At 41.1% G+C, this 18,738-nt stretch overlaps 1 protein-coding gene across 6 annotated transcripts in view; it reads left to right on the forward strand.

Moving 5' to 3' along the window:
• Window positions 1–18,738, forward strand: part of RAPGEF6 (Rap guanine nucleotide exchange factor 6) — a 127,339-nt gene that overhangs the window by 10,854 nt on the left and 97,747 nt on the right. For 4 of the 6 annotated variants that reach the window (XM_085073522.1, XM_085073527.1, XM_085073524.1 and 1 more), the window contains exon 1: window positions 6,658–6,771. The exons of the other annotated variants lie outside the window; for them this stretch is intronic. In XM_085073522.1, coding sequence (XP_084929648.1) covers window positions 6,673–6,771 — 99 coding nt within the window. In that variant the 5' untranslated portion in view covers window positions 6,658–6,672. Of the gene's footprint in view, window positions 1–6,657; window positions 6,772–18,738 lie in introns of those variants that run through there. 6 annotated transcript variants of the gene reach the window in all.

The raw sequence follows: 18,738 nt of genomic DNA on the forward strand, positions 1-18,738 counted from the left end.
GAAATCAGCCCTAAATTAGTTGCACATAAAAAAGAAAATCCATCTGTTGTTTCGGATCAACCAAAATACAATATTGGAGCATTTACCAGTTTTAACAAATGTTAATATATGTAAATGCTCAGCTATAAGGGCTTCAGTATATGTCTTAGGAAGGTTTTTTGCTTGTTTTTGAACATTTTTTGAGTTTGTTGTTGTGCTTTCATCAGCAAGCCTGAAGGTGTTGCTCACATCAGTTTTTGGATTATTTATGTTTCAGAGACACAAATAACATTATGTTAAGCCTTGGACAAGGTACCTCGTTCACAGAGGAGGGTTCTGGTTTGGCTGTTCTGCAGCTGTTCTCTGACTGGAATACCTGCAAAGAAACTTTGCTGGTAGTTCTCAGAAATAAATATTTTTTTCCAGGTTTCTTAACAGTAAAGCCTGTTGACTTCAGTCATAGATTTGTGATTCCAAGGAAATAAATTAGGTTTCAGGGCACTGTTTTAGCTTTGACTACATTTACTGGCTTTACTGAAGTGACATTGACAAATAGATTTTTCTTAAATTTAAAGTCTGTCTAACGAAGTTTCCTTGTTCAAAAAAAAAGTCATACTAAACACGTAGAGAAAATTAGCATGAATGTTTTGGGGTGGGTGAGTTTTTTTGTTTTTAAAGTCTGTGTCCATATTAACCTGGTTCGTGGGTAAGGATGTTGAACACCGTCCTGGAAAGGAAAATTCGGTCAGGAGTGAAAGGAGTAAAACAAGCTGTGATGGACACGGGGAAACATTGTGATATTTAAGTTGCCTTGGAGTAGGTGTATGAATTCTTCTTGTTAATTATTTTTGCAAGACGGTTGTGAACCACAGCTGTTTAAAAAAAAAGTCAAAACCAAACCCACAAAAAATCGCTCTCCATTTCAGGTTGGGTGAAATGCCAAAGAATGTAAACTTTTTAATAAAAACTCTGAGAAGTAAATTAGACTGAACATTTGTTGTTCATCACCTAGTGTAGGTGGAACACACATACAGTTGTTTGGTCTGATTGCTGTGACTCTGTGGTTTCTGATCTCCCTGGCAGCTGAGGGATGATTGTGGCTTCTTCACTAGTTAAATGAGTGTCTGGTACTTCCATCATTGCAGTGTCATGTCGTGGGCATTGCACCTCTTAAGTGTCCCTGTGACTGGCTTGGAGCAGTGTTGTTAAAACAGGCTGGGGTCGTGTTGGTTTCTGAAACACCTCCTGCAACTGCAGGTCTGTGGAGGGTCCTTGGCACTGTGTTGCTGCTGCTGTCCCTGTGATGGACAGACCCTGGGGTTTTTGTTTGTAGTGGTCACTCGGAGCTGCTTCTCTAAGCCAAACATTTCAGCACCCTCTGAGAAGAATCTTGGCAGGCTTTAGCCCCTCTTTGTGCTCATACCATGCTGTGGAGTGTCTAACCTCTTTGTCACAGGATCACAGAATGCTTTGGGTTGGAAGGGTTCTTGAAGGCCATGCTTTTCCAACCCCTGCCATGGTCCACCAGACCAGGTTGATCCAAGCCCTGTCCCACCTGGCCTTGAACACCTCCAGGGATGGGGCATCCATGTTCCAGTGCCTCACCTTGTAGCATCAGAAGTGTAGAGATGTTCTGTGTCTGTGACAAGTGATGCTGTTTGGTTCTCTGCACAGAATTAGAAGAGTTGTTCTAAATTATCTGCCCTGGTCCTTTCCTCCTACCTGTTTGCCTCTGCTCTTGGGCCATGACTAATGCAAATTCCTTCATCTAGTGTAAAGTCTGCTCACCAGAACATGGATGTATTAAAGAGGAGATGAAATTACAGTGCACTAATAACCGTGTGGACAATGGCTCATGTGTATTGGCATTGTTTGCACAAAGTTGAGGGTTTGTGTGTAGTGAGTCACTGAGTTACACAGGACAAGGTGAAAAGCTGTTCCACAATCCTTGTTTGTCTCCTACATGTAATTTCCAATTCTGATTCATTGAAATGAAGCGGTGAGCAGGAATGTGGTTCTGTTATGGGATACAACTGAGTGGATATCTTAAAGCACTGGCTCAGCCTTTTGAAACATGTGGCCCCCCTACTCCCAGTGCTAGTTCAGTTTACATGTAGAAGTGTGAGGGCAGTTGGGTCTAGGTGAGACTGAGCTGCAAGTCAGCCTTGGGGACCTTGAGGAATTTACTAGAATAAAAAAAACCATCCTGAACTGAAAGGGATCCACAAGGATCATTGAACCCAACTCCTGTCCCCGCACAGGACCACCCTAAGAATTAATGGAACTGATGAGCACAGCTGGTGGCTTCCAGCATTTCTTTGTCTAAATCTTGGTGGAATTGTTGGATCTGAATGTCCTAATTCAGTGTAATGGTCATGCTGTATCTCTTGTGTGTAGTTACACACAAAAAGAGGCTATTGTCGAATCTAACTTGCCTCTGCATGTTGGGATTCATTTGAAGGAAGTAGGGCCACAGCAAAAGTAGTAACAAAGCATTTTGGCTTTGTAATTCGTGTGTCAGTGTCTCTTGCTTTCTATGACTGGTCTGTGCACCTGCTTATGTGTGGGTGTGTGCTGCACACCTTGTGTGTATAATTTTTAGGTATCTTTTCTCTAAGATATATGTTCAATAAGGATTTAAAAGGAAATTGTATTCTAAGGCACTTTTACCTTATGGCTCTTGTATGAGAGGAGAGAAGATGATTGTGCTCTGTGTGTGTTGGTGGTTCTGCAGAGCGAGGAGGTAGGTCAGAGGGTGTCAGGAATTCTGCTCTCGGCCCTGGGGGAGGAACCTTCCCTGATCAGTGATGGCAGACAGCAGTATCTTCCCTCTGGAAGAACTGTCCTCAGCCTAAAGGAAATGCTCTTGAGTACTTTTGTAGAATCATAGAATTGTTAAGGTTGGAAAAGACCCCCAAGATCAAGTGCAGCCATCAACCCAGCACCCCCACCATGCTCACCATTAAACCATATCTTTAAGTGCCTTATCCACACGGTTTTTTTGAATGCTTCCAGGGATGGGGACTCTTCTACCACGCTGAGCAGTCTCTTCCAATGCTTGATAGCTCTTTCCATGAAAAATATTTTCTTAATATCGAAGCTAAACCTCCCCTGGTGCAGATTGAGGTAATTTTCTCTCATCCTGTCACTTGTTACATGGGAGAAGACCTTTTTGTCATCCTTTAGTGCATCCAGAGTCTGGTATGTGAAGGAACAGCTTTATCTGAAACCCGTGTTATCCAGGTATGGCTTCATCTCTTTTTACTGCTTTTTTGTTTTCCTTTTTTAAGCTTCTCCTGCTGTTACAATCCCAATACAGAGTGATTCTTAAGCACAGATTTCATTAGCAGTGTGCCTGTTGATTCAGTCCTGACTGGTTAAAGGAACTTGAGAATCTGGTGTGGGTGTAGGTAAGAATATTTAACCAAATATCTCTAGAATACATCAAGTTCCTAATCTTCCTGTGAAGTTATTCTCAAAGCTAAAAGTCTTCTTCAAGTTTCCTTTTCCTTCATCTTGTTCAGAAAGTTTGGTGTCTGATACTGTCATGTATCTGCCTTGGGGTGTCTGGTGTGCAGCCCCTGTCTCTGCTCAACCTTTCAGGAGGCTGTTGGGATGTCCTGAGAGGGCTGCACATCCTTCCTGTTCTTTTTATTTACATTTTGTTCCAAGAAGCTCTTTAGAAGGTTTACTCAGTGGTTCTGGGATTTTCTGTACTGATGATACAGTTGTCAACAAGGCTTTTGTGTTGGAGAGGCGATTGCAAAACAAACTCACTGTTTTCACTATGTGGTTCAGAGCATACTCAAAGCTTACACAGATAGTATTTCCAGATATTTTTCAAGCTGTTGGCCAAAGTAACTATAACTAGAAACCAGAGGTCACAGCAGCTTGTTTCATGATAATCTTCATACTAAATGCAGGATTTAGGGCTCAGCAGATGTGATTGTGCAGACTAGGTCATACGTTAGTATTGATCAAATATTTCAAGGTGTAATTCTCTTAACTGTGATGGTAGGGTGGCAGTAAATTTAGCTTGCAGGGGGCTGAAAAATGACTCAATTTTCTGGCCATTGCTGTCACAGAAGACACTCAGTGCTCCGGAACAGCTGTGGGGACCTTGCAAGCCACAGCCGGGCAGGTGGTGCCTGCAGTGTTTCCTCCCGGTTCCCCAGCCTGCAAACAGGGCAAGCTGGGCACCAGTAGTCTCATACCTGTAACTTGCCAAGATAATCTTGGTTTGATTCTTTCCAGAAGGTAGTAAGACTTCTGCTTCATATAAACCCTGTAAAAGGAGTGAGTGGAGTTAGAGTTTATCAGGGTGGCTTTTCCCAGTGGTCTTCCAAGGAGCATGTGAAGTGTTGTTGCTCCAAGATTATTTTTCCTATCCTTGCTTCTACTTGTTCTTTCATTTTAATGACAGCTGTGACAGCCCTGAGAGGAAAACCAGAAATTATGGTGAAGTCCTGGAATTTTTTCATTGGGACTTACTTCCTTTAGTATATACTTTTCCTCATGAAGTGGGGTCATGCACTTAGTTTCATCTGTGGAGTGATAATTTAACTAAAAGTTTTCACTTATGAATTAAAGTTTAAATGTGTAATGTAATATTTTTCTACAAAGCTCTTTCTTATTGTAGTGTCTGAATTTAAACAACTTATTTCAGGGACTGGTTAGGTAGTAAGGGTGTGTTTTATGATTCTTAATCTGACCTAGTTCCTTGTTACTGACCGTGCAATAAGAACTCCTTGGAGATACTAAAATAGTGAAAAAAGGCCAGAAAAGGGTGTGGAAGGAGGTGGGAGAGAACTGCAAGTACACTTGGCATTCATAAAAGTTGCCAAATGGAAAAAAACCACATTTCTTTTCTGCTTTTGTTCTTCAAAAATGCAAAGGGTGGAGGATAAGCAGTCAAGATGTGTAGGTGTTAAATTCCTCATAGGAACAGTATTAAAGCTGCAAAACACTGTTGTGAATAAAAAAGTAACCATTAAAAAAAAAAAGATTTTCAGAAGAAAACATCTTCAGGTAGTATACCCAAACTTATTTTGTATAAGCTTCAGAGGGGAGTTTTTCTGTAATGTTTATTTTAACATAACCATTTCTTGTATCACTTTGTGTTAGGAGAGGTGGATATCTGTCTACAGTGAAAATAAATAGTGAGAGAGCAGTAGCCTTAAGAAACTCGTGTGTATGTCTGCTGAGAGAGCAAACTGAGGTGGCTGTGCCCAGGTTTTGCCCACTTGCGGGCAGCCCTGCTTCTGAGGAGCAGAAGGGAGGAAGCCAAACATGTGGAAGTAGCTGTGTGACATCCCTGCTGTGCCGCTGAGTGCACTGATCACACGCAATAAACTGCTGCTTGTTACTCCATGGCTCTGTCTGATAACCTTTGGACGCAGTGGTTGATGCTCCCATCCCAAGAGTGTAAAAAGCTGGCAGTCTTCAGGTGGAGATGAGTCCTTTGTCATGAAAAGGTGGCTTGTGGTGGTCTTGTCACTGGCAGAGAAGCTGCACACTTCTCAGGGCCATTCTGCGTGAAGTTCCAGTTTGCAGGGAAGTGCAAAGCACTTTGCCAAGCATGTGCAAAAATGAGTTTTCATTGAGAACTGTATTGAGATCAACTTGCAAAAGTCTGTCCAGAGCTCTGTGCCCTTCCTTTTAAGAGGCCTGATGCTGCATTAAAAGAATTCTTGTCATGTTGGTATTGCCAGACAAACTGTTTCTAAAACTTGGAGGTCTTCTTGTTTCAGTGGCCTCAGGCTTAAAATACAGAGGGTTTTCCTTTGTTTAATGATACTGTGATACACCCTTCTTCCTCTTTTGATGATTTCAATGCCGTATTTTGGAAATACCCTGAGTTCAGGGAAGCATGCACAAATTAGTTAGCATTCCGCATCTGGTTTCTCGAGGTTCCTCAGCTCTGCTAATTATTGGTTAGCTTTTAGCATGTCAAGAGTGTAGCAAATTCTTGACGAACAGAAGAAAAAAAACTGCCTTAAGGGATTCTCTCTTTGTAATCTTTTTGTGCCTGATTAAAGCATTGACATTTAAGCAGTCCGCCCTTCAAAGAGTGATCATTAATGAGCCTCGAATGTTGGTCCTGTTGGTCTGGAGAGAAAGAATTCTTGTGGTGGTGTGTTGTGTTGCAGGCAGATACAGTTTGGCCTTTTGGGCCAAATACAAATTCCTATCAAGAGAGAGTTCCAGAGCTGTTGTAATGTTTTTCACTTTCACAGTTTGAATTTGAAGGAGCTGAGGAGTGAGGTCTGTCTTTGTATTGTGGTTTTAGTGTTGAAAGGTGATGGGAGTTTTTCTGTTGCACTTCTATTTTGGGAGCTTTATGATGCTCTTGTCACAAAGGGTTGTGCATGCCAGTGGCCACTAGATACTGTGGATTTTCCATGGAGGTTATTCTACTTAAATCTGTTTTACTTGATCCTACATTTTCAGGGCTCTTTGTTGCATGTCCAGCCTACAATAGGCTGTGATGATTTGGCTGAGTAAAATTGTTCTTCCCGACTGTTGCTGAAGAAGTTTCTGTTCCTGTTTCCCATTTGAAGTAGGAAGGAAACTGGCAGTCGTGTGTCAGACTGCTGACCTCTTGTCAAACACATTTACTGCTTCCCTTGTGTTGGATGGGAAGGCTTCTTTCAGCAAACTCCTCTATGGATGCTGATATAGGTGACTTAAAAGATGCTTGGCAAAGTCTTCTTGTTCTGGTTCTTCCAAACTGATGTGCAGCTGGTACAGGCATTAAAGGGTATCATACAGCTGGTGTTGGCAGCTGGAAAGGTAAGATCTCCTATCTTGCATGTGTGACGTACCATTTCAGCCTGATTCCTGAGCCACTGGTGTGCATTTCCTGGTGGAGTCCACTTCTCAAGAGAGCAACTTTGTTCTATTTTGTTTCCTCTTCACATTAGGTAGAAGGTGATTGTGGAGTAGGCAAGACCTGTAGTTAACAGGTACTTCATAACCTATCAGAGCTGAGTATAACCACGGTTTTAAGAGAAGCTGAGATTTTCCCTGGTGCTTAGTTTAGGTCTCTCAAATGCAGCAAATCTGGCTGTGTAGAATTTGGAGGTCATGAACTTCAGTGTTTAGTATGGTGTATAGTAATGGTGCTTTGATTTTTTTCCCCAAGCTCTAGTCAAACTTTTTTAAAAATGTGTTTTTACATGAAATATAGTTACATAGCTTTCAGAGGTGTGAATGCTAATGTAATAAAGTGAGAAACTAGATAACAAGTCTTCCATTCCTTCCAACACTTGGACAGAGAGTACTTGGTAAGCTCTGCAGTGGACCGGCTGCCTGAGTGAGAGGCTGAGACACTCTAAATGCACAGCTTTTCAAGAAAACACACAGCAGAGATGTCTTAGTTTTCAGTGTAGTTGTGTAAAATGTCTGAGCTGCAATGCTGGATCTTTCAATTTCTCCTGTGTTGGCGGGACTGGGATCTATAGTGTGTTCTCTGTGCCTGTTGTCACAGGCATGACTGTCCACAGACTGTGGTGGTGTAATATTTATTGCAGCATTCTGCTGCTGTGTTCAGACTTTGTCTTTCATCATGCTGTGTGGATCCTCTCTTTTAATGTGAACTGATGAGTCAAATTTGGAATATTAAATGAAGGCATTGCATTGCTACTTATAAACCCAGCTTTGCTCAGATTAAGTTTAGTACTGGTTGTTTTTTTTTTTCACCTTCAGTAGACAATGGTAGTCTTGCTGTCTTAAAACAGAAGTCTTTTTTTAGGTGAGACCCTTGATTTGTTTAAAAGTGGGTTTGTTGTACCTCGATAAAGACTGTGGTTGACTAATACAGGAAGAGCAAGGGGTTGGAGGAACCTCTGGTGTTTTGCATTAGAAATTAGTGTTGATCACGGTTTCCTAGGAATGAGAAAGGTGGGATTGGCTTGTTTTGGTTTTGTAATCAAAGGTGATTTGTAACCTCTAAGGTTTTTGGTTTGCCTAAAGATTGAATGGCTCACTGGAGAAGAGGTTTCCATATCATCTCAAATACTGCACCCCAGCTGAAGGAGCCCATGTCTCACGTGCCATCATTCAGTACCTGTTGGATTTAGTGTGGAGGTGGAGGAGGCAGTTCCTCGGTGTCTTGTCTGTAGTTCTGTGGATGTTAGTCATGAAATTTGTTGCACTTTGGAAAGTTGTGTGTCTAGTGGGTAGGCTGCAATATTTGGAGCTAGAAATTCCTGAGGAACAATATTATCTTGTGGCTGATTCAGTCTCTAACAGTACACTTGTTTGTTGTTCCTCCTAATGTTGAAGTTGTTAGTTTTCTTAATTAGAATTATTCCCTTTGTAACACTGTGCATGAGTGATCAATGTAATGACTAGGGAAGTGCACAGGTATCTGTACCTCTGACATTTATTTGATTTGATTTCAAAGCTGAAACCTGTTAACCTAGCTAGATGAATATGTATATGCATATATAACCCCTCAGTTTGGATCTGTGAGCTGCTTTGTGGTTTATGGCACAGATTGCTGAGAAATACAAAAGTAGATGTTAAAGTGGCAGAACATCAGTTCCTAGAGTTTTACTGCAGTAGTTTGCATTCAAATGCTGCAGTGAGGTTAATCTGGCTGATTTCTTTGCTATGAGTAAAGATGTGAAGAGCTACTGGTTAACCCTTTTTTTGGTGAGGATATGTTTGCCCCGTATGGACACAATGAACACAGGCATGTTAACCTTTCCCAGCGTGTGAGAGGATATTGCAGTAGTTGAGGCAGTAGTAAAGTTTGTGGGAATCTATACTGAGAGAGCTTAGACTCTAAGGATTATTGCCTCCTGTACATTGCAGTAACTTTCTTGGATTGCTCTGTTTGCTAAGGCTTGGCTATCCTAATACCTGGATGCAGAAGGAAGTACTGGTGAACATATTACTGCTGTCCTCTACAGGAGTTCCTTCATAGTTCATATTGACATTATTATGGGAAAAAGTAGCTGGAGCTTGATTTTTCTCTTTTACTTCAGTGGTTTTACTGAAAAAGACTGTAGGAGAGCGTTACATTTGTGTGATATTTTATTCTCCAAATATAATCTCATAATTCTCTTCATATTTTACTGATACACCAGAACATTTTTAGGCAGTTAGTAGAGCTATATTCCTCTCCCTTACCTACATACTGAATGGATGACTTAAATTACAGTATTGATAAAGATCTCATTTTGCCTTCACTATTATTTATTTAGCAGGACTTAATTTCTGGACAGACACGATCTTCGCTTGCTTGAATTCCAAATAATTACACACTGAAAAATCATAAATGTACCATTAGAAACATGACAACATTCTTATCCATTTTTATAAAATTCTGACAATCAATATGATGGAATAAAGCTGCAGTAAAGTGCTATTATTGTGTCTGTCAGTCCTTCTCTGCTTGAGATAACCTGTTGAGCTGTGCTATGGGTAACGCGGAGGGGGAGGAGGGGTGGAACCAAGCCTCTGCGTTTACCGAAAGTGTCTCTATGGCTATCGAGAGATCACTCCAGCCAGCACTGCCTGGTGCTGTACAGAAAAGCCCTTCTCACACCCGTGCCGGTGTAAGGCACATATTCTCACTCACCCACGGAGTTGGATAACTCGTGCGTCACCAGAGACAAAGAACTCAGAGCGCTCAGTCAACTGGAGGTTCCAGGGGTTTATTCTGAAGGGTTCCAGCGTGAAAGAGGGCGAAAGACCCCAGCCGTCTACATTTAAAGGGATGGCTGGAGGGTCAGGGGAGAGGAGGTGGGGGGAACACCACAACCAATGGGAGGAGGAAGGGATGGAATCAGGGGTTAGGTTACAGCTGGGGGGATTTACATAATTTGGGGAGGAACCATCGTGTTCTCCAGGGGGAAGGCTAAGATGGCTTCCACCAGTGGAGTTCTGCTGTATTGGAACCACTCAGCTCCTCAGCAGTTCCTGAGGTGGTATCATCCACCCCAACATATGGGAGCTTGATTGTAACATTCACTTGCTACAAAGTGAATTGGGCATTCACTTGGCCATTCATTGGGCAAAACATGCTGCAAATGTTGAGTGTTTATGTGTTAAATATGAACCAGCAGTTGCTAGTCCAAGAGGGAGGACAGAGAACAAGAATCAGAGTGTTTTCTGCAGTAAGAGTAAAGTCCTGTAGGTAACAACTCAGATGTTTAACATGTCTGAGTTGCACATCTCACTCCCAAGTTGTCATTACAGATAAGCACAGAACTGACCTTTGGATTTCATCCTCCACCTTCTCTCTCCTCATCCCCAGGTTTCTGTACTAAATTTCTTTTTTAAGAACAATGTACCGTTTTTTTCGTAAACATTTTAGTGTTCTGACCTTTCCTACCACAATTCCTTCTTTTCTTGAAAGGAAATTTCAGATGTTGACTTTCCTCCGAAAAGAGCAGCAAGTATCTTTGTGAATCATAGGAGCTGATGTTTTTGGAGTTATGACCAAAAGGTTTTAACTGAAATATTGCTATTTGATGAATGCTTGGACTCTAGAAGGGAGGTTGGTAATTCTGACAAGTGGTCAGCTGCTTGGCTAACAAAGAGTTGATTGAATTGGAAGCCTGAAATTGCCCATTTTGCTTGTGTATTTTGGGTGATTTTTCACGAGTAGATTAAAGAGGCTGCTTTTATGATCTTTGTATTACTTAAAAATGTATGGTATAAAGTCCTGCTTTTTGATAGAGGATAATTTTGTATATTCTGTGCTTCCTATTCTGTTGAACTTCAGAACCTCAGGGTTTTTGAGGCAGCTTGCTTTTTCTACTATCAGCATATAAGTCTGAAAGATATTTTAAAATTAATTAATGAATGTCTGGGCACTTTATTTGAAGTTTTAGTTGAAGGCACTTTTTCATAACTGTATTTTTATTCTTAACTGTGAAAAGGGCTGAACGGTGCTTCAGATATTCAAAATTCTCCTTGAGCTTCTTGCTTGGGAGCAGTGGCATCTGATGTTCTTTCTCTCCAGGTCAGGGCTCCTGGAATTTCACTCTGCAAAATCAGCTTTTCCAAAGGAAGTTTTTTTCTCTGGTGAAGTCTGGGTTTCAGAAATGCTGACTCTGTGATGAAACAGCAGTAAAAATAATACAACATTTCCCCTCCCTCATTCCTTCAAATGTTTTTCTTTCTACCAAAGTCCTATATCAACATAATCCAGGGTTCTGAGGTGGAAGGTGTTTATCTCGATTGGGTGTGGGGAACGATTGGTGAGTAGAGAAACTTTTTGTCTTATTTTCATGTAGAAAGACTTCAGTTCTTTTGTTTTTAGAAGTATGCCACTGAATTGCAGTATTTTCACTCTCTCAATAAACTGTGATAGTGGCTCTCAAGTCTCTGTTTATAAAGATCCGGCTTTTCCAAATTTTCTTAGGGATAGTTTGATTCTTAGGAGTGCAAGTCTGTGCCTTTAGCCATGTGCATGTTATAATGAAATATTAGAAAATAATATATATGGAAACTATATTAGCCCCATTGAGAGACTTGCTCCTTTTTAACGTAAAATAGGATAAGAATCCAAGTGTGCAAATGTTACTTCTTACTGTCTGCAAAAACAAGAGCCAGATTTTAGTTTCCTGCTTGTGGCTGTACTGTTATTAACTGATGCTGTCAATTGGAATTGCTTCCTGGATTTACAAAAGAGTGAAATGAAGTCTCTTTTTATCTCTTTTCTCCTCTATAAAGGTACTGTAATAACTAGACTGACGTTTCCTCATTTGAAAAAAACAGTGTCTGTCATTTGTATAGGTAAATGTGAAGTTTAGAGTTTAGGGAGGAGTGCTGTATCATGGTCATGATATGATCCATAGTTGTCTGATGGACATAGGCACCAGGAGTTTGGGGACATCTGAAAGACCATAAATCAAAGAATTCAGGTTCTTGGTCACTTGAAGTGGTTCAGCTTCTTTCTGGAATATATGCTGTTTTTTCTGAATGGTGGAATATAGCTCTGAAGCAGTTGAACCAGTTTATTGTATACAAATGTTTCTGGGTGCAGTCTCAGGCAGTGACGTAAGATCGTGCAGGAGTTTGCTGTTATGCTCTATGAAAGGTTCTTTAATAGGCTTTTTGAATTGGTGGTGTTTCCTACATGGCATGATGAGTCTTCGTTCCTTAGGAGTGCTGCTTAAACTCTGCCATTCTCTGCAACGTACTTTAATGTCCTTAATTCATAATGTTTTCATTCATCTGACTGACTAATCCATCCTTTCTCTTCCCTAGTAGTGCCTCAGTGCTAGTATTTAATTTTAATTTTTAAGTGGCCTCCAGCTGAATAGGAGGCTACTTTAAAGGGAATCGTTACTTTAAGTGAAGAGCCCTGAGCTGACGTTCTGTTGCATCGCTTGCATTTTTATTGAAGTCCAATGTCTGTGCCACTGAACAAGGAGAGTAAATAAGATGGAGGAGTTGCTTTCCAGTTCGTCTCATAATCTGTCTTTTAATTGAGGGACTGTATGCTCTGCTACACACATTTAAGTGTATTTTACTGCTCCTCCCACAAGTTTCAGGGGTAGCTGACAATGTGCAGGGTGGACTTCTTGAACCAGCATCCCTAAAGGTGGTGAATTTGCTGTGTAGCTATCTGAATGTGTAAAATATGGATTGGAGAACTTCAGCATGTTTCTGTATTTTTATTTCTGGTATTACAGTATCAGGAAAGAATTTGGGAGTACTATTTTTACAATTGGCCTTAAACAGAGACTAAAGGAAACAGCGCGGATTCCAGCCTTCGATGAAGCAACAGGAAGGGAAGCAATGAAAACCATAAACCGTGCTGAGTAACATTTCCTCTCTTCTGCTACACCCCCCCAAGGGTGACAAAGTCTTTATTGAGCCTGACAGGATTCCTAATAAAAGCTGCATTCAATATGTATAAGGAGCCTGCTGAATCACTGAGAAGCAAGTAATGGCATCGGGCTGGAGGGAGCCTCCCACTTAGAGCTTACACAACCTGTGCTCTGTGCTCCAAGAATCACCTCTGTTTGCTTTACTGAAATCTAGGCTTTTTAAATAACAACCTTAATACAGACAAATTCAGACACTGTCCAAGAGGCTGTTAAAGTCCTTGTCCTGATACCAAGTGAGTGCTTGACTCTGCTGGAGTTTGTTTCCAGCCTTGTGTCTGCTCAGAGTGCTGAAAAGGGAGAAGCAGCTCTCTAACATACAAACAGGAAGGCAGCTTTCAACCATGCAGCTTCCTTCCCTGGAGGATTTCGTACCTGACGGTGTTTTTGAATGTCAATGGAATTTGGGAAGCTGTTGCCATACAGTTTAACTGTTGTTTCAAAGGCAGAAATGTGTGTTTCTTTTAAAGTATATTCTCAGTAATATGGCTGTATCTTTAACAGATCTTTAGAAAATACTAACATTTTGTTTGCTCTGACATGCATAAAATAGGCATTCTTGCCATCTGCCTTACCTTGGAAAAGGTACGGATGCAAAATCCCATCAGTCATCCTTTGTGCTTCTGCAGAAGCAGGTTCTTGTATGTGACCCAGGGAATCCTGGGTGGCTTGGCAGCCTGCATGGGCTGGGTGTGGGGAGCCTCCAGTGAGCCAAGCATATGTTCTTGCAACAGGAATTTAATGTGTTTGGGGTGGATTGAGAGACAGGTTTTGCGCAGCTCTTTGGGACAGGTTTGCATGTGAGAGCAATCTGTCTGGAACTTGCTGACACAGCTGGTTTTACTATGGCTTTGAAGTGCTGCTGCTGCTGTGCAGGTTTCTGCTCTTTTCTCCTTCCCTGAGCAAAACTCTGGGCTGACTGAATAATACCTGCCAGTCTGTGTTCTTTGAGACCCCTTGTTTCAGGTTCAGGGTGGATCTAGGGTACCTCTGAAGCCCAAGCTCGTTGGGGTTTGGGAGCATCCCTGATGCTGGCCCTGCTGCAGTGAGCAGCTGTCCATGGCCGGGGCTGGCCAGGGCTGGATGCAGCTGTTTGGGAGCTGGGCTGACTCTCCCTGCTGACATGAAGGACATAACATGACAGGCAGTGCTGAAAAGAGTCTGTGGGGATTTATGGCTTCCTCAGCATCCCTAATACCTGATTGCAATTGCTGAGGTTGTCTCTGTGAGATTAATCAGAATTTGCGACTATGAGGTCATTTCAGAACAATTTATTTTCCTTAGAAATAGACCAGATTTCCTGTTTAGTGTTTAATAATAATAATATGTTTCTGGAACACCTGGCTGGGGTGACATAAAGTGAAACATCAGTGTTTTGCTTTGTTTTTATGAAGGGCAAACTTGCTTTTGATGTAGTCATTCCATCCTCATTTCAGCGCAGGCTTTTGCCCCCTTTTAATACTGCAGGAGAATTTGTCTTGGACCATATTGGGACCTTGCAGCATCTGGATGCAGCTCATGTGAATTACAGTTGTGCTGGCTGGAGTTGTTGATTGGGAAACTTTGTGGTCAGAACTCTATATTTGAGACCGCTGTTGTTCCACTGGAGCTTTAATTCCAAGCCTTGTAAAACTTCTTGGATTAAAGGCCAGAGATTGGGAGAGAAGAGGGTAAAGCAAAAGGAAACAATGCATACTTGTAAATTTTGCTAATCGTTGGTGTTTCTGCACTGTGGTGCTTGTTCAGAAACATCCGAATCTTGGTCATATTTTAAAAAGATGGCGATAATTAAATTTAAATGTGACCACCACCACTTCCTCAGCAACTTTGAGTTTGGATTGTATTCTCATGATGATTTTTCTGGCTGACTGTACTTACTTGATTTTAAAAAATTACATGTTAACAATTAAGAAACTAGTATTTCACCATCCTTGCAAAAAGAAAATAGGAGCAAATTACCTTCAAATAAATGTTTTGGGATAAATGGGTGATGGTGGTAATTAGCTGGTGATTTTGCTTTTGTGTAGTGAGTTTTCAGTTGATACTTCTTTTGTTTTCCCCTCTTATGGTATCTCTGAGAGTTAGCATCTGGTAGGGAAAATGAGAAGTGGTCTGAGTATTCAGGTGGCTCCCTTTGAACTATATTGGGATGAGGATGTTACCATAACAGAATATATATTTATATAACATGATATTTTTACTAAAATCTCTGTGTTTTTACACCAACTTTGGTTTAGCAGTTGGTTAAGGTTTTTGCTGGAAGGATGTGTGTGCTGGAGATGATAAAAACTGGCGCTGAAGGAAGCTGAGGCTGCTGGTGGCCACACTTCTGTGATAGCAGCACTGTCCACAGAGCCATCCCTTGGTTTCTGCTCTGCTGTGAAGTGCATGCTGTTTTATGTGTTTCATTCTGTCATGGGAAGAATTTGAAGACAGAAATGTTCTCTGCTTTTTTAAACATGTTTGCTGTGACAACTGGAGGAAAAGAAAATGACCCATCCTGAGCAGCTTGGTGCAGGATGACCGTCGTTGCTGTGTTCATGTTCCCTCTCTATCATCTAGAAAATCTCTTTTCTAGCAGGATGGACAATTGCCTGATTCCCTCTACTCTTTTCCCAGTTTCCCACCTTCCTGTGAGTTGCTGGAGCTGCAGTTTTAGCTAGTTGGATAGACAATGTGAGTTACTTTCTCTGTAAATAACCTTAGTCAAGGTTGTTTTCTGTCAAACATTGAAGAATCTATGTGGGCATACAGTTTTCAGGTAGATCCTGTGATTCAGTTTCAGCTGATGAAAACCTCTGAAGAAAAGATTGCAAAATAAAATCATACTGACCTTGTTCTTTAGTTTAGAGCATGTGAAGAAATTGCATTTCATCAATAATTGTGTCTCAGTTGGATTTTGACAGAAAGAAGTAAAGAGATTATAAGGAGGGATATGGGAAGGGGCTGTAAAATTCCAGCAAATGCTTTGTATTCTGCTTATATGGTGCTGAGTGTTGCCCTTTGGCATCACTTTTCATAGTGAGTATCTGAAAGTGTCTGTGAAAAGGATCTCTGTCCTTTGTACTGAGGTTATGTGCTTGTCCCCTGTTTATAACTGCTGCGGTGACATAAATATGTTTTCAAAAATAAAACTGAACATCCTATTAGGAGCTGTTGTAAACCTTGAGTTAGAGAAGTAATTCTTTCAGCTCTGTTGGAGGAGGATTTTTGGGAGCATGGTGCAGCCGGACTGCAGCTTCTGTCCACGAGGTGGCCACAGCTCCTGCCCATCTCTGGCCACTCTCGGATTAATTGTTGTTCCTTGCTGGCAAAAATACAGATTGAGATTCTAAATATAGTATGTCAAATGTAATTTCAGTGCTATTTTAAACACTTAGTCTGAAACAAGTTGGCAGTAATGAAAACTTCACAAACTATAACTGATTGGAAATTTTCATTTTGTTGGGAAAAGCTGGGATATATATACCCCATGTACTGTACCCTCCCGTGTTAAAATCTGAAGTGGCATGTGAGGGAGAGGAGGAATTCTGCCTGGCTCTATCTCTTTAAGCGAGCAAAAAAGACATTATTTCACCAAGAGCTGTAAAACACATTGGATGGGTACATTTGATGCACTGGCAGGAAGAGGTGCCTCGCAGCTCTTCCCCGATTTCTGAGTTAGCTCTTGTGCTCAGTGGCACCCAAAATCACCTGCTCTGCGTTACTTGGAGAGGGGCTTGCTTTAAAAGTCAGGTATTTTTAAGGAAAGTGTTACAGATCCTGATTTAAAACCAGCTATAGAAATTCCTGTGTGAGTAGCCAATGTGTTTAGCTTGTTGTTGTGTCACCTAGCTGGGTAGTGAATTACATTTATCATGTAGTTTATTGTATTTATCAACATTAGAGCAGTAATAGTGGGCAGTGTAAGTTAAATGCCTTCTGCTGGGTGAGGGAGTAGGAACCTTTGCCTTCCTTTTGCTGTGCTCTGCTCAGCTGATCTCAACAGATGAAGTCAGAGCTGAAGGATGCTTTCCAGACATGTATCCCTTTAAGCAAATGTTTGTCTCCTTACTTTACAAACTTTTGTTCATCAAGCTCCTCAGTGGGTCAGTACAGCACTGCTGTGTGCTGCGGGTGGAGTGCAGGAGTCAGTCCTTGCTGAGTGAACTTGCAAAGGGGCTGCATTCTGGGGAGTTGAAGAGAATAATTATCAAGTCAGAATGTGGTCATTTTTCACACATACAAATTAAAAACTTTGTGATTAAACAGGAACATAAGCTCTTGTTCTGCTTATGGTTTTCTGTAACTCATGTCTACAGAACTGCTTATCTAAAACGTTTTCAAGATGTTCTGTTACATCTTAGTCCCAATTATGTAAAAAAATACTGGGAAACATAGGAGAACATATATAGACATAATGATTTATGAAGACTGAAAAATTCAGCTTTAATTTTAATACCAGATACTGATTCTCTCCTGGGTGCCCAACTTTGACAGGAGTTGAGGGTGTCCTTCTTTTGGCTGGGAAAGGTGGACCTCCAGGTGGAGGAGGAAGAATGTGGAACACGGGTTTTATTTCAGTTCCATAAATTCTGTAACTCCTAAGATAATATTAACTACTAAGACACTGTATGGTCTGAGGATATAGTTGCTGCATTTCTGTGCCTAACGCTTTCAGGTGGAGAAGTTGAGGCAATTCCCTGCTCAGAAACAAGGAAAGCTCAGTAATGGAGCTGTTGGATACCTGAAATGACCCTTTGGCTGCCAGGTGCCCATCTCTGACAGGCTGTGGTGCGTTTGGATTCTGATCCATAGCTAGTGCTCCTAGACATTTCACTAATAAAATCAAGTTTGTGGCAACTTTGAGGATTAAAATGGGATTGAACTGTGTGAAATGAGTGCTCTATAAATGTGTTACATATCTAGGCCTTCTGTTTAATTTTCATGGGATTTGGTAATGACATTTAAAAAAACATAAATCAGAGTTTTATTGGTTTTACTTGGTCTGCAATTACGTCTGACCTTTCATTTGATACAACAGTCTATATCCGTTATATTGCTAAACATGGACTATTAAGCCAGAGAACTTTTCTGAAGTAAATCCATTGTAAATTCTGAGGCCAGCATTCATATTGATTTATCTTTTGTAAACACTGGATAAATGCAGCACTTGAAAATTCAGAACATACTTTCCAAGGCCAAGCTGGAGAGGCTGCTCTGTGGTGTATAATGATTTTGTTGTGCATGTATTTGATTCTAACAGCCCACCTGTTCAGGACAGTAAATTAAGTGATGAATAGCCCTAGTGAGCTGTTCCCTGCCATGTGGTCTGCACCATCAGCACAGATATTTTTGTGACTGAAGAGGATTCTGTCTGGTGAGAAGTTTAAACAGCTGTATCTCCTAATTACAGCTTCTATGTAAAGTCCAGTTTATAAAGCAAAATAATATTCATGTGTTAATATTTTTGTTTCTAGTTGATGCACTGGTGGGATGCTGCCTAGTGGTAGTAGGAGGGAGAAACCTCTAAAGCTTTATTGTTTTCATCTTTGCCAGGCAGCATTTTGGAGTAATTTCTGATGTTCCCTTCAGGCATGGACTGGGCTGAGCAAGAGAGGCAGTTGGATGGTGTAGTTGGTAGAGGGGCTGCCAGCTAGGTCTGAGGTAGATATGAAAGAGTTTTTCTCTCTAAACATAACCCCTTTGCTATGAAAAGGTACTCTGGTGGTTCTCTGCACCCTAGATAGTAGCTTAGGTTTTGAAAAATCCCTTCTTTAATGAGATCTTAGAAGTTTTCAACGATTTTTGGCCTTGGATGAACAGTATTGCACTATTAGTCTTATTTCACATGATGTTTGCTGCTGTATCCATTCACATAAATTATATTTTCAGAGTTCTTTTTAATAAACCATTTTTTTCAGGTCAG

This window comes from Lichenostomus cassidix, chromosome 13 (assembly GCF_008360975.1).
Source record: "Lichenostomus cassidix isolate B80296 chromosome 13, HeHo_3.0, whole genome shotgun sequence".
Classification (NCBI taxonomy): domain Eukaryota; kingdom Metazoa; phylum Chordata; class Aves; order Passeriformes; family Meliphagidae; genus Lichenostomus; species Lichenostomus cassidix.